This window comes from Branchiostoma lanceolatum, chromosome 4 (genome assembly GCF_035083965.1).
Source record: "Branchiostoma lanceolatum isolate klBraLanc5 chromosome 4, klBraLanc5.hap2, whole genome shotgun sequence".
NCBI lineage: Eukaryota > Metazoa > Chordata > Leptocardii > Amphioxiformes > Branchiostomatidae > Branchiostoma > Branchiostoma lanceolatum.
This window is the reverse complement of record NC_089725.1, coordinates 10,156,014-10,174,523: the sequence shown is the minus strand read 5'-3', so window position 1 is coordinate 10,174,523 and position 18,510 is coordinate 10,156,014. Positions and strand designations below refer to the sequence as shown.

Below are 18,510 nucleotides of genomic sequence, written 5' to 3'. Positions count from 1 at the left end.
TTTCATCTGCTTGAAATACCTAGGAGTTGTTGGCTCTTTCTGGACCATTAGCCCAGAATTGCTTTGTGCCATTATTTTCCGACTATGGCAAATACATTTGCATAACACCTGCAAAGAAAAGAATGACTTTGGGGACTGTGCACAAACTTGATATCTGAGCATGCGTTTATTTTCTGCTGAGGTTTCCTTGTCCAGTAACTATAACAGTTGAAGATATTTTACAGGTTATAGAAATGGAGTCCAAGTACCAAACAATGTCAATGATCTACCAGCACGATAAACTTAGATAAGAAGTTAAGATATATAAGGTCAGCTGTGGAAAAGAAGTCAAAATAGTCAAAATTATTTTGCACAAATCTTTTCAATCAATGAATGTCTTAACCCAAAATACTGTAAATGCAGAAATGCTCACAGGGATTAAATTTCAGGAGAAAATGGGGTGTTCGTGGTGGTTTTGAGTTTGCGCTATAGTATACAGTCACACAATGGATCGTCTTTTTGTGGTGGTTTTTAGTTTGGGGTAAAGAGCTCACCTTGAAAACTGCGAACATAAAACCACCGCAAACATTTCTGCATTTTACATTATATGTAATTATTGATACTATTATTAATTGTATTACTATTTGTAATTATTGATACTATAGTATACTACTATTCAAACCGATTATAATGTAGATGTAACGAATTAAGGACATGTAATCATATACAATATTGCTTGGAGCGGAGCGGAACTAGAAAATCTGTCAAAACAAAATGGAGTTTGATTAGGTTTTTCCTTTGATTTCAAAGGTCAAAAGCTATTTGATGTATATTTTGGCTAGTAGAGAATATAGAAGGCAACACCATACATGTATCATACTAGGTATCAACCAGACCGCGGGGCCGATTACCCAACAGTTGACCGGCCCATGTTTTACATAAAGTTGTACATTTTAGAACACATTTTTGAGACAAAATGCAAAATTGGTTTGGGTTAAGAGAAACTGCCACCAAGGGATATTGGCCCCAGCGTTTGGTCTTCTACTCCGTTACTGAAGAAAAAAATAGATCTATAAATCAGCCAGGCCATACATGTATGGATATAGGCCACCTTTTTCTATTCAGGAGTTGCAGATACAGCCCAAAAATTTGCATCCCCGTTTTGAGGAACCTATCCATATCTGAGGGACCGGGTAGTGATGAAGGCTGACCAGCTAATCTTTTGTTCAGTATGTCACGGAGCAAGCACAATGATCGCAGTCAATTAATCCTGCCAAAGCTCACCTCATTCATCAGGGTGATTGCCATCTAATTCTGCCGACCGCCATATAGACTCTCCAATCAGCGCTACGCGTACACGAGAAAATGAGGCGGGAAACATGCACCTGCCATTGTTGGCACCTGTTTCAAGTAGAATTGCTCTACCAGGTGTTTTTCGTGTGAGCATGTTGGGAATCACACTGCTTTTATTGTCCTGAATTATCACAAGGAACCGGCATGACAAAAGCCTGGGTGATGGGCTGTTTGTTTGACAAGACGGATAGACCCATTACTTGTGCTGGTGGGAATAGCCCGTGCATTCATTTATTTCAACATGATGCATGGAATGTACTGGATAATTGCCGGGGGTGAGGGGAAGCCAGATCGATCAAATAACAAATGAAAATGCAAATGCTTTGGAAGTGCTGGCCATTGTTCAAAGTGTTCCTGATGAGGTGAAAAACAGTAGTTTGACACTGATGTATGGATGGAACATCTTGACCTGTTCTTGCTGGAAGGAGAGGGGGAGGGGGGTCACAGTTGCTTCCAGCAGTGTCATACATTGTATGTGCCTGATTACCCCTGCAGTCAGTAATTTTGAGATTGTAGCACACAGCACGCAACTATCGCCCCATTGGTCTATGGACAAGAATAGGTTAATACCCGGTGATGTCATGTTGTTATTCATGTTTATCATTAGAGGCTTGGAAATTGGATACTCCCTATGTTCTCAATCTTTGATAAGAGGATTAACTGTACATGTCTCTCTCAAATTACAAGATTTGAATTGCATTCTCTTCATTAACATATGAGATATGATTGGCTGGTTCCTATAAAAGCACAGTATAAGATACACAGTTAAAAGTGGTTGGTCTAATAGCCTGAGTCTTTTGATTTGTATGTGTACTTCCCTTTCTTACTTACATGTAGAATGAACTATATACTGATGTTTATATTATACATACTGCAGATATCTACTGTACCATGATTTTATCAGGGTCAATACTGACCGACGGAGGCCATATATATGCAGCAGATATCTGCTGTAAAATGAATTTAACAATTGTGCAATGCATTTCCTGTCAGGAGATAAGAATTAAAATGCTGTTACCGTTTTGAGCTTGATGCCAGTCAAAAGTTCCAGCTTGTTTACTCTAAAAGACCTATACTTAATTCATTTTGCATAAGAAAGCTCAAGATGACAACTTCACCACTTTGCTATTTAACCATAGTATCCATTGTCTTGTTTCACCTACATTTACTGTCATTCTGAATCTTGTCCAATCCTTATATTCTATGCCTTGTCAAGTGTAAACTCATAGTTCAGTACAGACAAGGCACCTTGGCTAGAGTTTTAGTTCAGTTGCATGTGTTTCAAGGTCATTAAGGACATGTTACAGACAAGGTCTGCACGGGCCCAGCAGGTGGTAGACATTGCCTTTTTTGTTGTACTTCCACCTGTGATCATGCGTTTTGACTGCAACATCAATAATTTCTAGGAATACAAGTCGATAGTTGTTATTCAGGCAGGTAGGATTGATACTTCATCCTTCAAGCTTAGACAAGCAATGACAGAACCAGAATATGAAAGCCAGTTGCCCTTATCAACATATTATATATTGCAGTACATGTACATTCTAACACTGTGTCAAATGCCTTCATGAAGTCAATACTGTAACTGCATAAATGTTTGCAGTGGTTTTATGTTTGCAATTTTTGCTGTGAACTCTTTACCGCTTACTTAAAACCACCGTGAAAAGTGTTGCATTATGTCACAGTAGCGCTACTATTGTTTCAAACGCCAACTTAAAACAATGACAAACACTCAATTTTCTCTCTACCGCTAAATTGAACCCCCGCAAATTTAAAATTCATTTACGTAACTGAAGCTACTGCATCTGTTGAAATGAATACATTAAACTTCAAGGTCTTTGACAGTAACATGGTTGTACTTGCACCTAGATTTGTAGGTCTGTAAGCTTGTCAGTTAAATGTTTTGAAGTAATAGCTTGCTTCCATTTACAAGATGGTTCTGGCTAGTTTGAAACAGACTGGTGAAAATGTTGCTTGGGGGGGGGGGGGCATTGATTTCACATGCAGATCCTGTGGGGCATGTAGAGAGACAGTTGTCTCGTTGCGCTTGATTGGTCTGAGCTGATGGCAAACCTTCTGCAATTGGAGGTTTTGAAGCAAATACTGTACATGGGAAAAGTTATTCATCATTTAAAGGTGGCAAACGACTATGAGATGTGCGTCAACTTCATATTTCTTGGAACTGGCTATAATGGCTTCAAAGGTATCAAAGATGCATGTGTTTTCAATTTATGGGACCAAAAAGCCCAAATTGTGCCATTAGCAATTATCAGTTATAAGCTGCAGACTGGAAGCTTTCCAAGCTCCTTACAGCCTTACTGGCATACAGGTTGAACTCTTCTTCCTCTGTTTGGAGGTTTGCCAAGTGCACTTTAGTCTTTAGATGTCTGTTCTACCTTATCAACCTTTATCTGAGTTGTGTATGTTGATTAGAACATGTAGCCTCTGTCTCGGTTACCCAAATGTCACTGAATGTTGATTAATTGAGTTAGATGTTGTGAATATTATCTTCGCAATATCGAGCGTACTCGTACACTGGATTGACTCGATTTGACACATGATGTTGTATTCAAATATTTTAGGAAGAACAATGTAGTTGACAGAGCTATTAATAACTATTCATGAATACAAAAGACAAACAAATAGCCAGCATGGGGTGCAAGTTTAACATTCTGATGCATTCAATGTGTGGAGCTGTTGTTTTTCTTACTCATATTTGCACATGCTCTATTTATTTCCAGGTGGTATACAGAACTATCGAGCCACAGGAGACGAACCTTGACCTCTCCTATCTGGCCAAGTCCAACAGCCCCAAGATGAAAGCCTACGGCAACCTGGAGTTCACCTGCAACGAGGTGTCTCCCCTCGACCCCGTGACTTTCCTCACGCCTGAGTCCTATCTCGAGCTACCCACCTGGACGGCGAAGAAGACTGGGACGATATCCTTTGACTTCCGCACGAAGGAGGACAATGGCTTGTTGATGTACAACTTTGGTACTGTAGAACAACCCGACTTCTTTGCCTGCGAACTTTTAGACGGCCATCTTTATGTCATGTTTGACCTTGGGTCGGGGCCGGTCAAGGTGAAGGCTACGCAGAAACCTCTGAATGACGGCGAGTGGCATCACGTGGACATCCAGCGAGACGGCCTGAGCGGGATGGTTGTGGTGGACTCACGACTCAGCAAGTTTTCCGTTCCGGCCGGGAGCTCAAATCTAGGGCTCAACAGTAAGCTGTACGTTGGAGGATACGGCACCAGTTGGAGCGCCCTACAGCTTCCCAAAGAGATCTGGTCAGGGAAGCTGTACTACGGCTTTGTCGGTTGCATGAGGGACATCTACATGGATGGGCGCAGCCTGGATATTGCAGCGATTGCCAAGCAGCAGGGTGCGGTAGGGGTGGGGTCCTACTGCCGTCCCATGGTCGACCAGTGCAGCAGCAGGCCATGTCAGCAGGGAGGGAAGTGCAAGGAGGGATGGAACCGCTACATCTGTGACTGCGCCAAGACAGTCTTCTCGGGCAAGAACTGTGAGAAAGGTCAGTGTTTTTCACTCTTTCATTCTTGTCATTCCACATGAAAATTAACATTTGTTACGTTTGTCCAATATGTTGCTGCAAGAAATACATACAAGGATACAAAAGACAATCTCTGTCCCTGGTGCTGAATAACAGTGGTAGTTATGCTGTTATTGTCACTGCCTTGAATTTATTGGTGGTTTGAAAGTCAACAAAATTTCAAACCTTTCATTCAACATTATGAAGGATATTTTCTTTCAGCAAAAACCAATCCCTGTCCCTGGTGCTGAATAAATAACTGCTGCCATTGCCATCCCTGTTAGTGACGGCGAGTGACATACAAAGATACAAAAGACAATCTCTGTCCCTGGTGCTGAATAACAGTGGTAGTTATGCTGCCATTGTCACTGCCTTGAATTTATTGGTAGTTTGAAAGTCAACAAAATTTCAAACCTTTCATTCAACATTATGAAGGATATTTTCCTTCAGCAAAGACCAATCCCTGTCCCTGGTGCTGAATAAATAACTGCTGTCATTGCCATCCCTGTTAGTGATCCTACTACGGGTCACATGACCTACTGACGTAACTGTGATACGTCATCCTACCATCACAGATTTTGCACCTTCCGTGCAGTGCCCATCAGAGCAAATCATCCCTGCTCCTGTCAATCAATTAACCCAGAGGTAACCTGATTCACCTATAGCAGTGGAACGAGTGAATCAGTTTAGTGTGTAAATTAGCTTATATCAAGTGATGTGTGGAGTCATGTCGTGGGTGGAGGAGAGAGAACTACTGTAACAATTATTATGTACTTTTCGTTCTCTTCAAAACTTTTAAAAGTGTAAATATTATGATGATTGGTAAAAAATACCATGATTTTAGACCCATTTCATCCATGTTCAAATTTTGTTGTCGCTGTCCTTGCATGTATTTGAAACATTTCATTCAATGCTTTGAAATATATTCTGCTGCATACAGCATTTTAAGGACCAAGACCATGTGGTGTCTAGACACTTTCAAATTGTCAGTGAAAATGCTACAGGAGCATTTGCCTGTCTTCAACTGCTATTTCCAAGTACACTGATCTTCAGGAGAACGTAGCAGGAGCTGCCTCTCTATGCATTAGCAAGAAATTAGGGGCTTAGATGGAAGCTGGAATTATATCGGGGCGTGTGTGCCGGTGCATGGCTGCTGCGAGCCGATAAGCCTTGTAACATCAGGGCTGCGGGCAGATTACCCACGGTAACGACCGCCGAACAATCAATACCCACGTCCCGCTTACCTTAATGAGAATTGAATGAAATGCAAATGTTGTCACCTTTTTCTGTTGGTTTGTTACAAGTGCAATCCTTAGGCCACATGTAGGACAAGACAGGACTTCTGATGAATGACCAAGCCACAGTAATTGATCCGCATCATATGCTGGAGTCAGGCAGCTTCGAGCTTCAATCTTTCATGAGCTGTCACTCAAACTCTGCGACAAACTTAGCATTTCAAATCATCCTTCTTTGACTGTCTGCATAGCCTAGGGCAGGAGCAGCACGAACTTGATATATTGTCTATTGTTGTTAGGCATAGGGACTTGAGACGAGATGCATGATTAGTACATAATGACTCGCGATCATCATTCCCTGATGGAACAGTCTCTTACTAGTCTTAGTGGTTCTGCTTCTAACTCGTTCTGACAGCATCCATGGTCTTGCACATATGTGGTTTGACAGCCATTTCTATATCCACTCTTTGGGAGTATCAGAGAAGTCAAAGTTTGATGACTACAGGTCTCCTAGTTTGTTATTATTGTCCCATGGCCTTTTCCCTCTCTCCTATCTTTGCCATTAGAGAGTTACGTAGTAGCAGTGCAATGAACCAATGACGGATGGTTGTACCTATCATCATCATGTTGGTGCTGTTGCGGTGGTTTCTTGGCAGGGTTTTAGCCCCAGAACCCAGAGGTACCGGGTTTGAATCCGGGGTTCCCTGATTTGTCCCGTTGACGTTGTGCCCTTGGGAAAGGCACTTTACACGACTTTCTTCACTTCACTCAGGTGAAAATGAGTACCTAACTTTGGTTAGGGACGTCCCTTGGAAAGGACGTTAAATTGAGGTCCCGTGTTTGAGGGGAACCACACTTTGAGCATGTTTAAGAAACCACCACCGAAAAGAGAGGGGGTCCTTCCCGGTGTGAGTAGATCATATAAATCTGTCCGGATATGCAGCTTGTACTCTTCAGTACAAACCTGGTGTGTTACGCCTTGAGGCGGTTTACCGGATATGCAATACAAACAAAACAAACAACAAAACATGGCCTTTTCCCTCTTCCCTGTCTTTGCCATTAGATAGTTACGTAGTAGCAGGGCAACGAACTGATGATCGATGGTTGTACCTATCATCATGGTGACTTTGCTTTTTTTAAGTCCCATCAGTCAGATAGGTTTATGGGTCACTGCACCTCCCTTGTTGGCAGTTATTCACAGTATTAGCATTATCAGTGATAAGAGAGACCAAGGACAATGTCATAAACAACATGATCGTGTCCTAGGGATAGTGATAATGACATGATTTATAACAAAGCCTCTTAAAAAAAACACAGCTATAATCTGTGGATGACTAAATGATTAAAGATGATGTTTCTTACAGAACGACAGATATTTGCAGTTTGAAAGGAAGCTGTTAGGAGGCCAAAATCTTCTTCCTGAGGAAAGAGGAAGACCTACCCAGAAGCAAAATATTTGCTTGAAAGGGGGTCCAAAGCTTGCAACAACTTTCATTGTCCAATGTCTAGGCACAAACCAAAATTCATGAAAATATTTTCAAATGGTCTTGTTTTGTTTCTTTTCAATCTAACTGGAAAAAGATTTGAATGTGCTGTTACTGATTTGAATATCCTCTCGCTGATCTCTCAACTTTCATAATCATATTTACTTTTCATATCTGCTTTTTCCTTTGATTAGAAATACGATTTCCCTTTGACGTCAATCATAAATGAAATAAGATAATTGCCAGTGTAAAATACATTCCCAGAAGATAGGGGACACTTTCAAGTCACTTCATTCATTAAATCACTGAATGGTTCATACGTCATTGGTAACCAAATACGGTAATGTACTCTAAGAGGAGATACCTTTCCTACAGTTGATGGTGGCAAATGTGATTTGCACTGCGAACGCCCACACTAATAGATGTTTGGTTCATTCCCCTTGTCCTATACATACTCAAAGTCAAACACAAACTGATGCATGATAGTCACCATTTCAAATGTATGACTTCTTTTGGCAGAAGGTCGCATCTCTTTGACCCCAACATGGCTGATACAGCTCAGATAACGATAATCCAGCCAGCTCGGCGACAGCATCAACCTACATTCAAAACTCTCCTCACACTCTGTAGCAAAAAGATTTCTAACTTATCGCTTTATCCAGCACAAATTTCCATGGGGCTGTACGTCTTGCGTTCTCAATGGATTGACGCATGTGCCAGTTGTGTGGTGCCGAGATAGAAAAGCAGTGTGATTCATGATGATATCTCTGTGCATTCAGGTCAATGTCCATGTGCTTTCATAGGGGATTACGCATTACGGGGATGGTTTGCTTGTACATGTATTAGTCGGCAGTAAAATCTTGTTAATGCACCCGCATGCATTCCCATTTGCATTCAGTAAAGGTAGTCGGCATACCTGCATGTTTTGTCAACTCTTTCGATCAAAGATCTCGGTTTGTGTCTCTCAATCATTATAGCAGTGACATGTAACATGATGGCAGCTACTAGGGTCGGACGAGTCACTCATAATGCATCATGACAGCCTAAAATATCTGAGCCACATCAATGAGATTATTCCCTCAGCAGGTTCTCAAAGAGCTTAGCCTCACCCCCTGATCAGTAGGGTCCCCCCAAGGACTGCTTGACGATGCTCTCACAAGGTTCCACTTCCCTTGCGAGGAGCCTTCCTGGGATAGAGCAACAGGGTTCATCAGCATCCAGCAGACATGGTGTTCCCACAAGATGCCTGGTTTCATTTGCCTGAAGTTTCTGTCTACAATTGTCTACTAGAACTATCTTGGGCTGCAAAGATGGTTCGGGTGGCAAAGGAGGACTGGCACCTGGCATATATGTCAAGCCACATGCAACTGTCTACAGTTTTCAACTACGGTGTATGTCCTTCCTTTGTTGCTCAATAGACACCTAACACAGTCTGTCCTTCTGAATTTTCTAGACCATACACATGTACATTTGCCTTTGCCCTCCTTCATTTTCTCTTCAAAATGTAAGTCGGACATCTCCAAAAGAAGAAGACCTCTTTATCCCTTGTAGGTTCGAGATTCACAAATTTTTATTGAAATTTTACTGCATTATTGTTCAAAAGATTCACAACGACAAACAATATTGATGATACCATCCCCTAGCTTACAGGCTAAAAGTTGTCGACTGGTTGCATAATAATGTAGACAGTACTTGCTGTACTTCTGCACATTGGTCTCCTGTCTGCTACCACTTCCTTCCAATGGTGATCACTCATCTGGTGTTCAGGGAAGATGACACACTTAATGCAGCCCTTTGTGTTGTTTGGTAGTTTTGATATACATGTATCCTTCATATGAGCAATATCAGTGTAAAATTATTGCATTTTTCATTGCCTTGAACTGTAATACTGCATTGTAATTTCACTGCAGCACAGGTTGCAGCAGCAGCTGTTGAAGATACTCCTTACACCCCTGTACCATTCATGTACATCCTAGTGATGGGCATGGTCTTGACTTTGCAGCCATATTTTCCTATTCACAAGACAGGATCAACTTTCTGATACATGGCTGCATCTTACATCTTGTCACTATGCCCTTTTCTAAATTCTGTCATGCCTTTCAAACTGAACATTACAAGTATTACAAGGGAAACCGTGCTAGTGCGACAGAGATTTGCATTCCGCATATGCTCTCGTCATGTTGACATCCTTGATTGCATGCCAACTTTACCTCCAAGAGAAAGATTGAAACACTGGAAAACTCAATAATCCCAGTTCCCGGCAGGATTATCAGCCCTTAATCCAGATTTGCAGCAAATCTGCAGAGTAGATGCACGAAAGGTTTTTCTGCTAGCATCCAACAAGGATGCAACTGATTCTGCAAGGTCAACCATTTCCAGCTTAGCTCTAGATTTTGGTGAATGAAGAAATGCTAAACACTTTTGGAGGAGGTTGAATGGATGTCATAGCGACTGTGACAGGTGACCATTAAGCTGGGATGGGACTCTCAGGTGCGGGAAAAGCAATGCAAAGAAAGGTCCCGTCATTTCTACAAATGCCAGAGGAATGGGGAAACCTGCTGTGATTCCGTCTTACCAGAAGACAGAATGGCTCATTTGACAGTTGGAAATGGTAGCGGTAGTAAGATTGAATTTCTTGGCTGTGTTCCTTGCGGAGCCGGGTTTTAGCGCCGACGTCGAAGAGATCCCCGAAGTCATTTGCTGCCAGCAATGAGTGGAGCAGGGAAATCCTAACGTGACAGATCCATTTACTGCGGGGAGAATCCTAGACGAGTTCTATTACTTGGGAACTTGAACCTAAGGAAAGATTGAGGTTTAGTGCAACTCTTGATGTTGTAATCATTCTTTATATGCAAGGCTTTTAGTATGAACCATCTCTTTGCCTTATATGCAATCTTAGACAACAGTTAGTCACGGTATAGGGGCCCCAAGGTAATCCGCTTCAAGAATCTAACAGAAACTACGATCACTTCATAAAACGGTTGAAGAGCGGAATACATACAGCACTGTTTCAAGTTCAATGCCGACTGAGTTTTAGATCCATGTCGCAGACTGGCGAATGGTAATGCATGAAATTGATTACGCTGACAAGGAGGTACCGCACACGTACGCGTATGTTCCGTACACGTAATGGTCTCGTTCATCACGAGGAGTAGAAAAAAAGTCTCCCCACACAAACACAAAGGGAGGGTGAAGTATTTATGTAACTGTCGAGGAGGGGATTACATGCTGCAGTAGTTTTATGTGCACTGCAGACAGGGTTGGAGATCAGGGACTAGTACCGTTGATGCAAGAAGTAAATCACCAGGACTTCATACTTTAAACAAGGCACTGCACAATGCATGTTCTCCTATGTGTACATTTGTATTCATCTTGTGTGTCAGAAAAGGCCCCCCAGAAGCCGGGAAGCATGTCTAATCTTTACAAAGAAATTATTCAGCGATGCGGTTTACCCAACATAGGGAGATTAACTGCAGCTACAGCCACAGCCACACCTTATAGCAGAAACACCTCGAGCAGTAATCCTGCACAGGATAGCCAGGTTTCAGAACATCTGCAAAATGGGAGACCTAAAACCTTGCACAGAACTTTTTCATTAAAGAAAGTCTGTAAATTTTGAAGGAGGTCGTGTGTGCAACACAGCACAGTTCATTTTTCATATAGTACCCAGAACGAGGAACTAAACATGTAGTTGGATATACGCCAAAAATAGTAACTGGAAAAAATTTTGAAATAGTCAGACGTTTCAGACAGCATCTGCTGTCTTTCATCAGTGCCTAAAGGAAGGACTGGGAAACCAGGTGGTTGGATATACTTTGAACTTTCCTGCAATAGGGTCACTATACGCTCGTTCTCATTTAAATGTACACATTTTGTAATCTCTGTTACCGTTAGAAGTAAGACGTTCCTGACAGTAAGATATGCCACATATAAGGTACCAAACTGCCGTTTTCAAAAGCTAGAACAGTTTTAAGTCGTCATAAAAACTACAGTTTGACATCTTATATGTGGCACATCCTAATGCAAGGAACGTCTTATTTCAATCGGTAACGGAAATTACAAAATGTGTACATTTAAATGAGAACGAGCGTATAGTGTAGACAGAAGTTTGGCAACCACAGCCCTTCTTGTGATGAGGACCCAATAGGGCCCCCAGAGAATAGCAACCATGACTTGGGGGGCTCTTTTGGGACAGTAGGGGAATAGAAAATGCGTATCTCATACCACATGCAAATCAGTACGGGTACAATCCAACAGTGATGAACTTTGATACTCCTCTAACCCTTTATCTTGCAATTACTTTTAGATAGGGAGAAAATAACATCTTCTATCAGCAGCTGGGATACAGGGGCTTAATTCTGTTTGAAGATGGGGAGCCGGTATGCAATTGCCGTTACAGATGAATACTAATGACTGGTCTGTGTGCACCAACAGAATTGTTGGGGATGTTTGGATGTAGAATATGTGCTAGAGTTATAATTTCAAAAAGTTTTAGTAGAATCGCTTTACGGAGTTTATGTGGTAAGCCTTGAGTAAGAGTGGTTCAAACTGCCAAAAAGCATTTTTCTTTCTTCTGTTACAAATCAAGTCCATGTCGAACATTATATCTTGTCCAAGTTGAACATTATATCTGTATATAAGTGTTATGGTTTTCAAAATGTTTCAGTAGATTTGACACAATGAGTTTGTGTGGCAAGACTTGAGTAAGATCTAGAGTGGTTCAAACTTCCAAAAAGTATCTTCCTTTTTCTGTAACAGTTGCATATCAAGTCAGTGTCAAACATTATATCTGTATAAGTGTTGGGGTTTTCAGAACATTTCAGTAAATTTGGAGTTTGTGTGGCAAAACTGGAGTTTGTAAGTTGTAACAGTGTCTATAACTGCCGAAAGGTATCTTTCTTCTTTCTCTTACATTTCAAGTACACATCGAACATCATACAGTATCTTGTTGAACAGAAGAGCCATTTTCATGGCAATGCCCAAGGACTGCACACATTTCATGGCTGCTGCATTGAAAGTATTCCACAGTTTGCGGAAGTAATCTAGTGTGTAACAATGTAATGATGGTATTAGTACAAGATGTGATTAAACAGTTGCTGAGCTGGCTCCTGTGGTGTAGAGCTCCTGGGAATGGCTCCATTCATGGCCATTCAGCGAGTGGGATTGAGGAGAGAATGCGCTTGAAAGGGGTCCCCCGAAAGTGCGAAATGGAACGAAATGGAACGAAATGGAACGAAATGGAACGAAATGGAACGAAATGGAACGAAATGGAACGAAATGGAACGAAATGGAACGAAATGGAACGAAATGGAACGAAATGGAACGAAATGGAACGAAATGGAACGAAATGGAACGAAAACAACATATGTAACATTATGAGATGAAATACCAGTAGATAGCGAATTATAAGGAGTAGACCGGAACAGGAAGCATTTTAAATACAGAAGTGAGTGGTAAATACATAATATAACGTGTTTTATTTCTTGAATCTATGTGATAAGATTAAATACAACGTTTTTGTCGCGTTTGTGTGACTAGATTCTTTCCTGAAAATGGAGGCGCCGCGTGCAAAGAGATCCGCCGCTCTTCCTTGTGTACCAACGATCTGCAATTGAACTGCTGCAAATAGCAAGCAAAACAAGCAAATGGAACTGAGTATCGAAGTTAGGACCAGATTATACAGAAGTTGGTGGTAACATTGCATCTCCAAGGGGGCATGAGGCAAGCGTAATCTTATCATTTATACAGCTAGCGTGTCGGCGCGTTGTGTGAACCGTGAAATACATGCCCTGCTCGTTCACAACCTCCCTTTGTTTTGTCGCGAAGAAGGAAGCAGAAATGTCTCCAGAAGGCTCCACGTCCGTGTTTGAATGGAGTGTGAAATGTGTGAAATTGGTGACGCAGCGCAGAGCTTCATTTGCATGTCATTAACGGAGGGATCCATTCTCCGACAAGGGTCTGACTTTGAGCCGAACAATTGGTTGTATAAAAATCTTTGTTGCGGAGATAGGCATATGCTACTACATATTAGTTATGGACTAAAACCGTATGTAAATAACTGGAAAGTCGGAGTTTGATTCAACCTGTCAAGAGCGCAGCCCACAGTTCCGTCGCGCTTGCAACAACGGCGCTTTATTTGTATGCCGTGCCCCATTTGGGGGAGAATAGATCTGAACACTCTGTATGAATAATAAAATAACGCTTGCCTCATGCCCTCTTGGTGAATTATGAGATGCAATGTTACCACCAACGGTATAATCTAGTCCTAACTTCGATACTCAGTTCCGTTTGCTTGTTTTCCCTGCTATTTGCAGCAGTTCAATTGCAGATCGTTGGTAAACGAGGAAGAGCGGCGGGTCTCTTTGCACGCGGCGCCTCCATTCAGGAAAGAATCTAGCCACACAAACGTGACAAAAACGTTGTATTTAATCTTATCGTGAAAATGGATATGGTTCATTTAAGTTTTGAACTCCTGACCTCGGCTTCTGAGAAACCAAGGCGTGGGTGATAGCGCACCCTGGTCAGATGGACACCGGACGTCTCAGCGGGGAATATCCTCAATTTACCCTGACTCAGTAGATTGTAAGGATTAGTCAGCGACAAGGAATTGTATTTAAAATGCTTCCTGTTCCGGTCTACTCCTTATAATAATAATAGTCTTTATTGCATATTCCTGACCAGAAGGGCTAAATGCACAGATGACCACATGTAAGAAATATAATGCAAAACACAAGTTGATAAAATGCTACACTAAGGCTGCACCAAGTAATTTTTATGGATGACGTCCTTTGGAGACCCTAAATCTAATGCGAGAGCGCGAAAAAAAACAAGAAGGGTCGAAAAAAAACAAGATGCCTAGATTTGAAATATAATAGTCGACGACACATGTTAGGACACAAATTGAATGAGAGAACACAGTGTAACAACTAACAATTCTTTTATTCATCATGAAAACAGCAATAATTTCAATAAATCAGTTGAAGTTGAACAGCAGTTGTTGTCCTGTCCTGTTTCTTTCCATATCCCACAACCCTGGCAGCAGTGCATTTTTTTCTACTGCTGACAGGATGATCAGCAATGCAGATTTTTCCACTGCTGAAGGGATCGTCCTGAGTTTCACGTTAATCTTACGATTTGCGGCGCTGTCATAGTTACAGGAAGCGGAATTTCTTGTGTTTTTTACCTGGGAACAGACCAAAATCAATGCGCGCGCGGACGTCATCCATATAAATTACTTGGTGCAGCCTAACATTAAAAAACAACAACTCAAAAACATGCAAACTGTGGGCTATTGCTAAGCTAAATGATGATCACCTATTAGTTTCTTCTCTCTTTCTGAAACATTTGGAGATATGACTACATACTTTGTCCATTATATGTTCGTTCTTACATGATATTAGGTATATAAAAGTGCGCCAAAAATAATTACTCAAGCAACTGGATAAGATTTTCAAAATCTTATCCAGTTGCTTGAGTAATTATTTTTGGCGTATCTTATTACCTGGATGTCTAACCTTCATCAACGTATATAAAAGTGTCCTGCTTTGACATTTTTGTACATTTCTAATTCGCTATCTACTGGTATTCTTCGTTTTCACAGAACGTTCGAAAACCGCTACGTCACGCATGGGCGCCATGTTGGATGATAACCCCCAAATAGAACATAATAAAGATGGCACTGTCAAAGTTAACTACTGCGGGTCCAAGTGTTTTGTCTTCGTATTGTCAGTCCTTAAATGGTGTTGCAAAGGCTAGGTACGAGGACAAGGTCGCCACAATAGGTTTCGATCCCTACGCTCTGCGAAAATCGGCGTATCAGACCGATTTAGCGCTGGTGCCGATGGTGGAGTACCCGGACATTGTTAATTATCTTGTCCTTTCGGCGTCATGGGCGACAAACGAGCAGATGAAAGCCTACAAATCAACGGAGGCATACAACTTCTTCGTCTCCGGCTGGGTGGACACCCTCCACATGAAGCTGGTCGATCCTGACAGAATCCTTGTTACAGCACGGGTAAGTTAAAAGTAAAGGAAAGGAAATCCCGCGGGGAATCCCCTGCATGTTTTGAAACCTAACACCATCAATATTGATTTCACACATAACGCCGATGTCGCGGGTTTATCAGCTTCAAGCGATGTCAGAGTGAAGCCTGGGTCCCAGATCGTATAATCGGGGCCCTCACATCGTCCCCAACATATATCAAGAACAAAAGTCGGCGAACAATTCCGTCTTGTCTGACGTCCATGACAATTGCCATGAAACAGAGAATTTCTGAGTCCGCTTCTATTCCAGTGTCGTTAGATTATTACGGGTCGACCGTATATCCTGTGCTCCTGGGGCCCGCACTTACCTCGACAAACTTTCAGTCCGTTTCTGAATAAAACATCTTTCTCCCACGGTTCCAGCACACGTAAACTTGGTCTGGCACCAACCACCATGTCTATTGTTGTTGTTTTATCGCTCTAGTTGCTAATTAAATCCGGATGGCTTGCATTCGTTTGACGCGCGCCCTAAAACGTGCTACTGGAAAAATATATGCTAATATATGCTGACGTCAGTCTGATATACAATTACTCTATTGCGCAATCCTTTCCTCTTACTGTCGGCCTTCTAACTTCTAGCCTCAGCCAACTTCTAGCCTGAGTGCCAGCCTTTTTAGCTTCCGTAAGCAAGGAGGTGCCGTAAGCTACCCAACAGCGGAGCTTGGGTAGCGTACGGAAGCTAAAAAGGCTGGCACTCAGGCTAGAATTAAGAAGTAATTGTAATAGAGTAATTGTATATCAGACTGACGTCAGCATATATTAGCATATATTTTCCACTAGCTAGAAAAATGGGGATATTGTTTTGAGTGTTTTTTTGTAGTCAGCATTGAATGGAAAACACTGCAAATATAGATTTTCATGACTCTGAAACTTTATTTGCAAATTCCTGCCCGTAGGCTAATTACAAGTACATGTACATGTAACAGAGTGGACAGACAGATAATGATGAACAATATAACATATGACTACTCTAGTCTTAACTACTGACACTAAGTTCTAGCTTATTGCGTTCAGCTTCTTTTTGCGAGACAGTGGAATTTGCTTATTCACCTCAAGAGATTATAGGTCTCAAATAAATGTGTCATATGGATGATACAAATTATACAAATATATTTGCATAATGAATGCAAAAGTGTTACAATTGTTAATATTATGACATGTGTTGGTCGAAGGTGTACATGACCAAGCAAAAATTATGCTAATAAGGAAGTCATTTGCATAATCAAAATATTTTTTCCATAGGTGAAGCACTCCCAAAGAGCCAGTGCAACACCTCTGAACCCGTGGTTTTTGGCCGAAAAGAAAGGCAAGGTCATCTTGGCCCACTGCAACTGCATGGCAGGTGTCAGCGAGGCATGCTCCCACATTGGCGCAATACTGTTTGCAGCAGAAGTAGGGGCACGGTTGAAAGACTCAAGAACCTGCACCCAAGACAAAAGCCAGTGGACAGTACCATCATATGTCCGCAACATCCCCTATCTGCCCGCCACAGAGATGGATTTTCAGTCTGCCAAAAGAAAGCATACCTTGTTGCTAGAAAGCAATGTAACACCATCTGCGACTCGCACAATGCCTGAACCGACCACTGAGGCTGGAACCGACAAGGCTGAACAGCTTCAGTTTTTCTACAATATCTCAAATTCAGGATCCCACCCCCAAATTCTTTCACTTGTACCTCCCTTCAATGACAATTATGTAACCAGAGAGGCAGTCCCTGTACTCCCAACACCACTATCTGATCTGTACGATGAAAACTGTGCTGAACTGAGTTTCAACGAATTGTGTGAGAAGTGTGAAGAAATCAGTATTGCTCTCACACCAGATGAAACCCAGTCCATCGAAGAAAACACTCGTTTACAGTCAAAATCAGCTTTGTGGTATAAACAACGTGCAGGCCGCATTACTGCATCTAATCTTAAATCAGCATGCCACACAGATCCCGACAAACCATCAATGTCTATCATCAAAAAGGTATGCTACCCTGAATCACAGAAGTTGATACAAAACATTGCACATGTATTCAGAATCCATACAAGTTTGTATGTCTTCACTATCAAACAAGTTTTGTTCAAGAAATATTGATGCAACAGATAGCATCACTTGCTTATACAGTGATACAAGTTTGAATATCTTCACTATTAAGCCAGTATTGTCTCAGAAATACAACAGATAAAATCACTTATACAGGTTAGTATTGTCCGATGACCAGAAGTATTCAAACAATGGATAGCATCATATAGTGATGTATTTCAAAACCACATGTTTGTTGTCTTCACTGGTTATCAAGTATTGTAAAGTCAGGAAATATTGAAACAATATATAGCATCATACATCAGGTGTATTTCAAAACCATACATGTTTGTATGTCTTCATTATTAGGCAAGTATTGCAATGCCCAGGAATACTTATACAATAAATATCGTCAACCCTACTGTAATATGTCAGAGTGATAACAAAGCGTGGATTTTCAGATGAACATAAAGCAAACAGCCATTATCTATCAAGTTAAGAAAGTACAATAGAGTCTGACAAGTTTGTTAGAGCACAGCATACTCTGGTGATCTTATCTATAGGTGCTAGAGCATCGTTTGGTTTAGATTTTACTAAGGGGATGGGTAGGGTACTTTGCAAAATTGTATATTTTCTTCTAACAAGACCTATAACACGTTCTACATGAATTCTGACATTAGCTATCTTACGAGTTGTTTCTACTTCTAAAGCGGATAATTGCTTTTTACCTTTAACACCCTCCACTTTAAGTTTGGAATTCCACTTTTCCCATTTTGACAAGTGCTTATATTTTCAATATAAAAGCATTTAATTTAAAAATGTTTACATATAGTTGATGAGTATGATGTACA

General features: G+C 41.3%; 1 protein-coding gene across 25 annotated transcripts in view; it reads left to right on the top strand.

The window, feature by feature from the left end:
- LOC136432507 (neurexin-1-like) overlaps positions 1-18,510 on the top strand; it is a 217,832-nt gene that overhangs the window by 112,743 nt on the left and 86,579 nt on the right. For all 25 annotated transcript variants that reach the window (XM_066423836.1, XM_066423835.1, XM_066423833.1 and 22 more), the window contains one exon: positions 4,074-4,869. In XM_066423836.1, the coding sequence (XP_066279933.1) occupies positions 4,074-4,869 (796 nt within the window). The remainder of the gene's footprint in view (positions 1-4,073; positions 4,870-18,510) is intronic.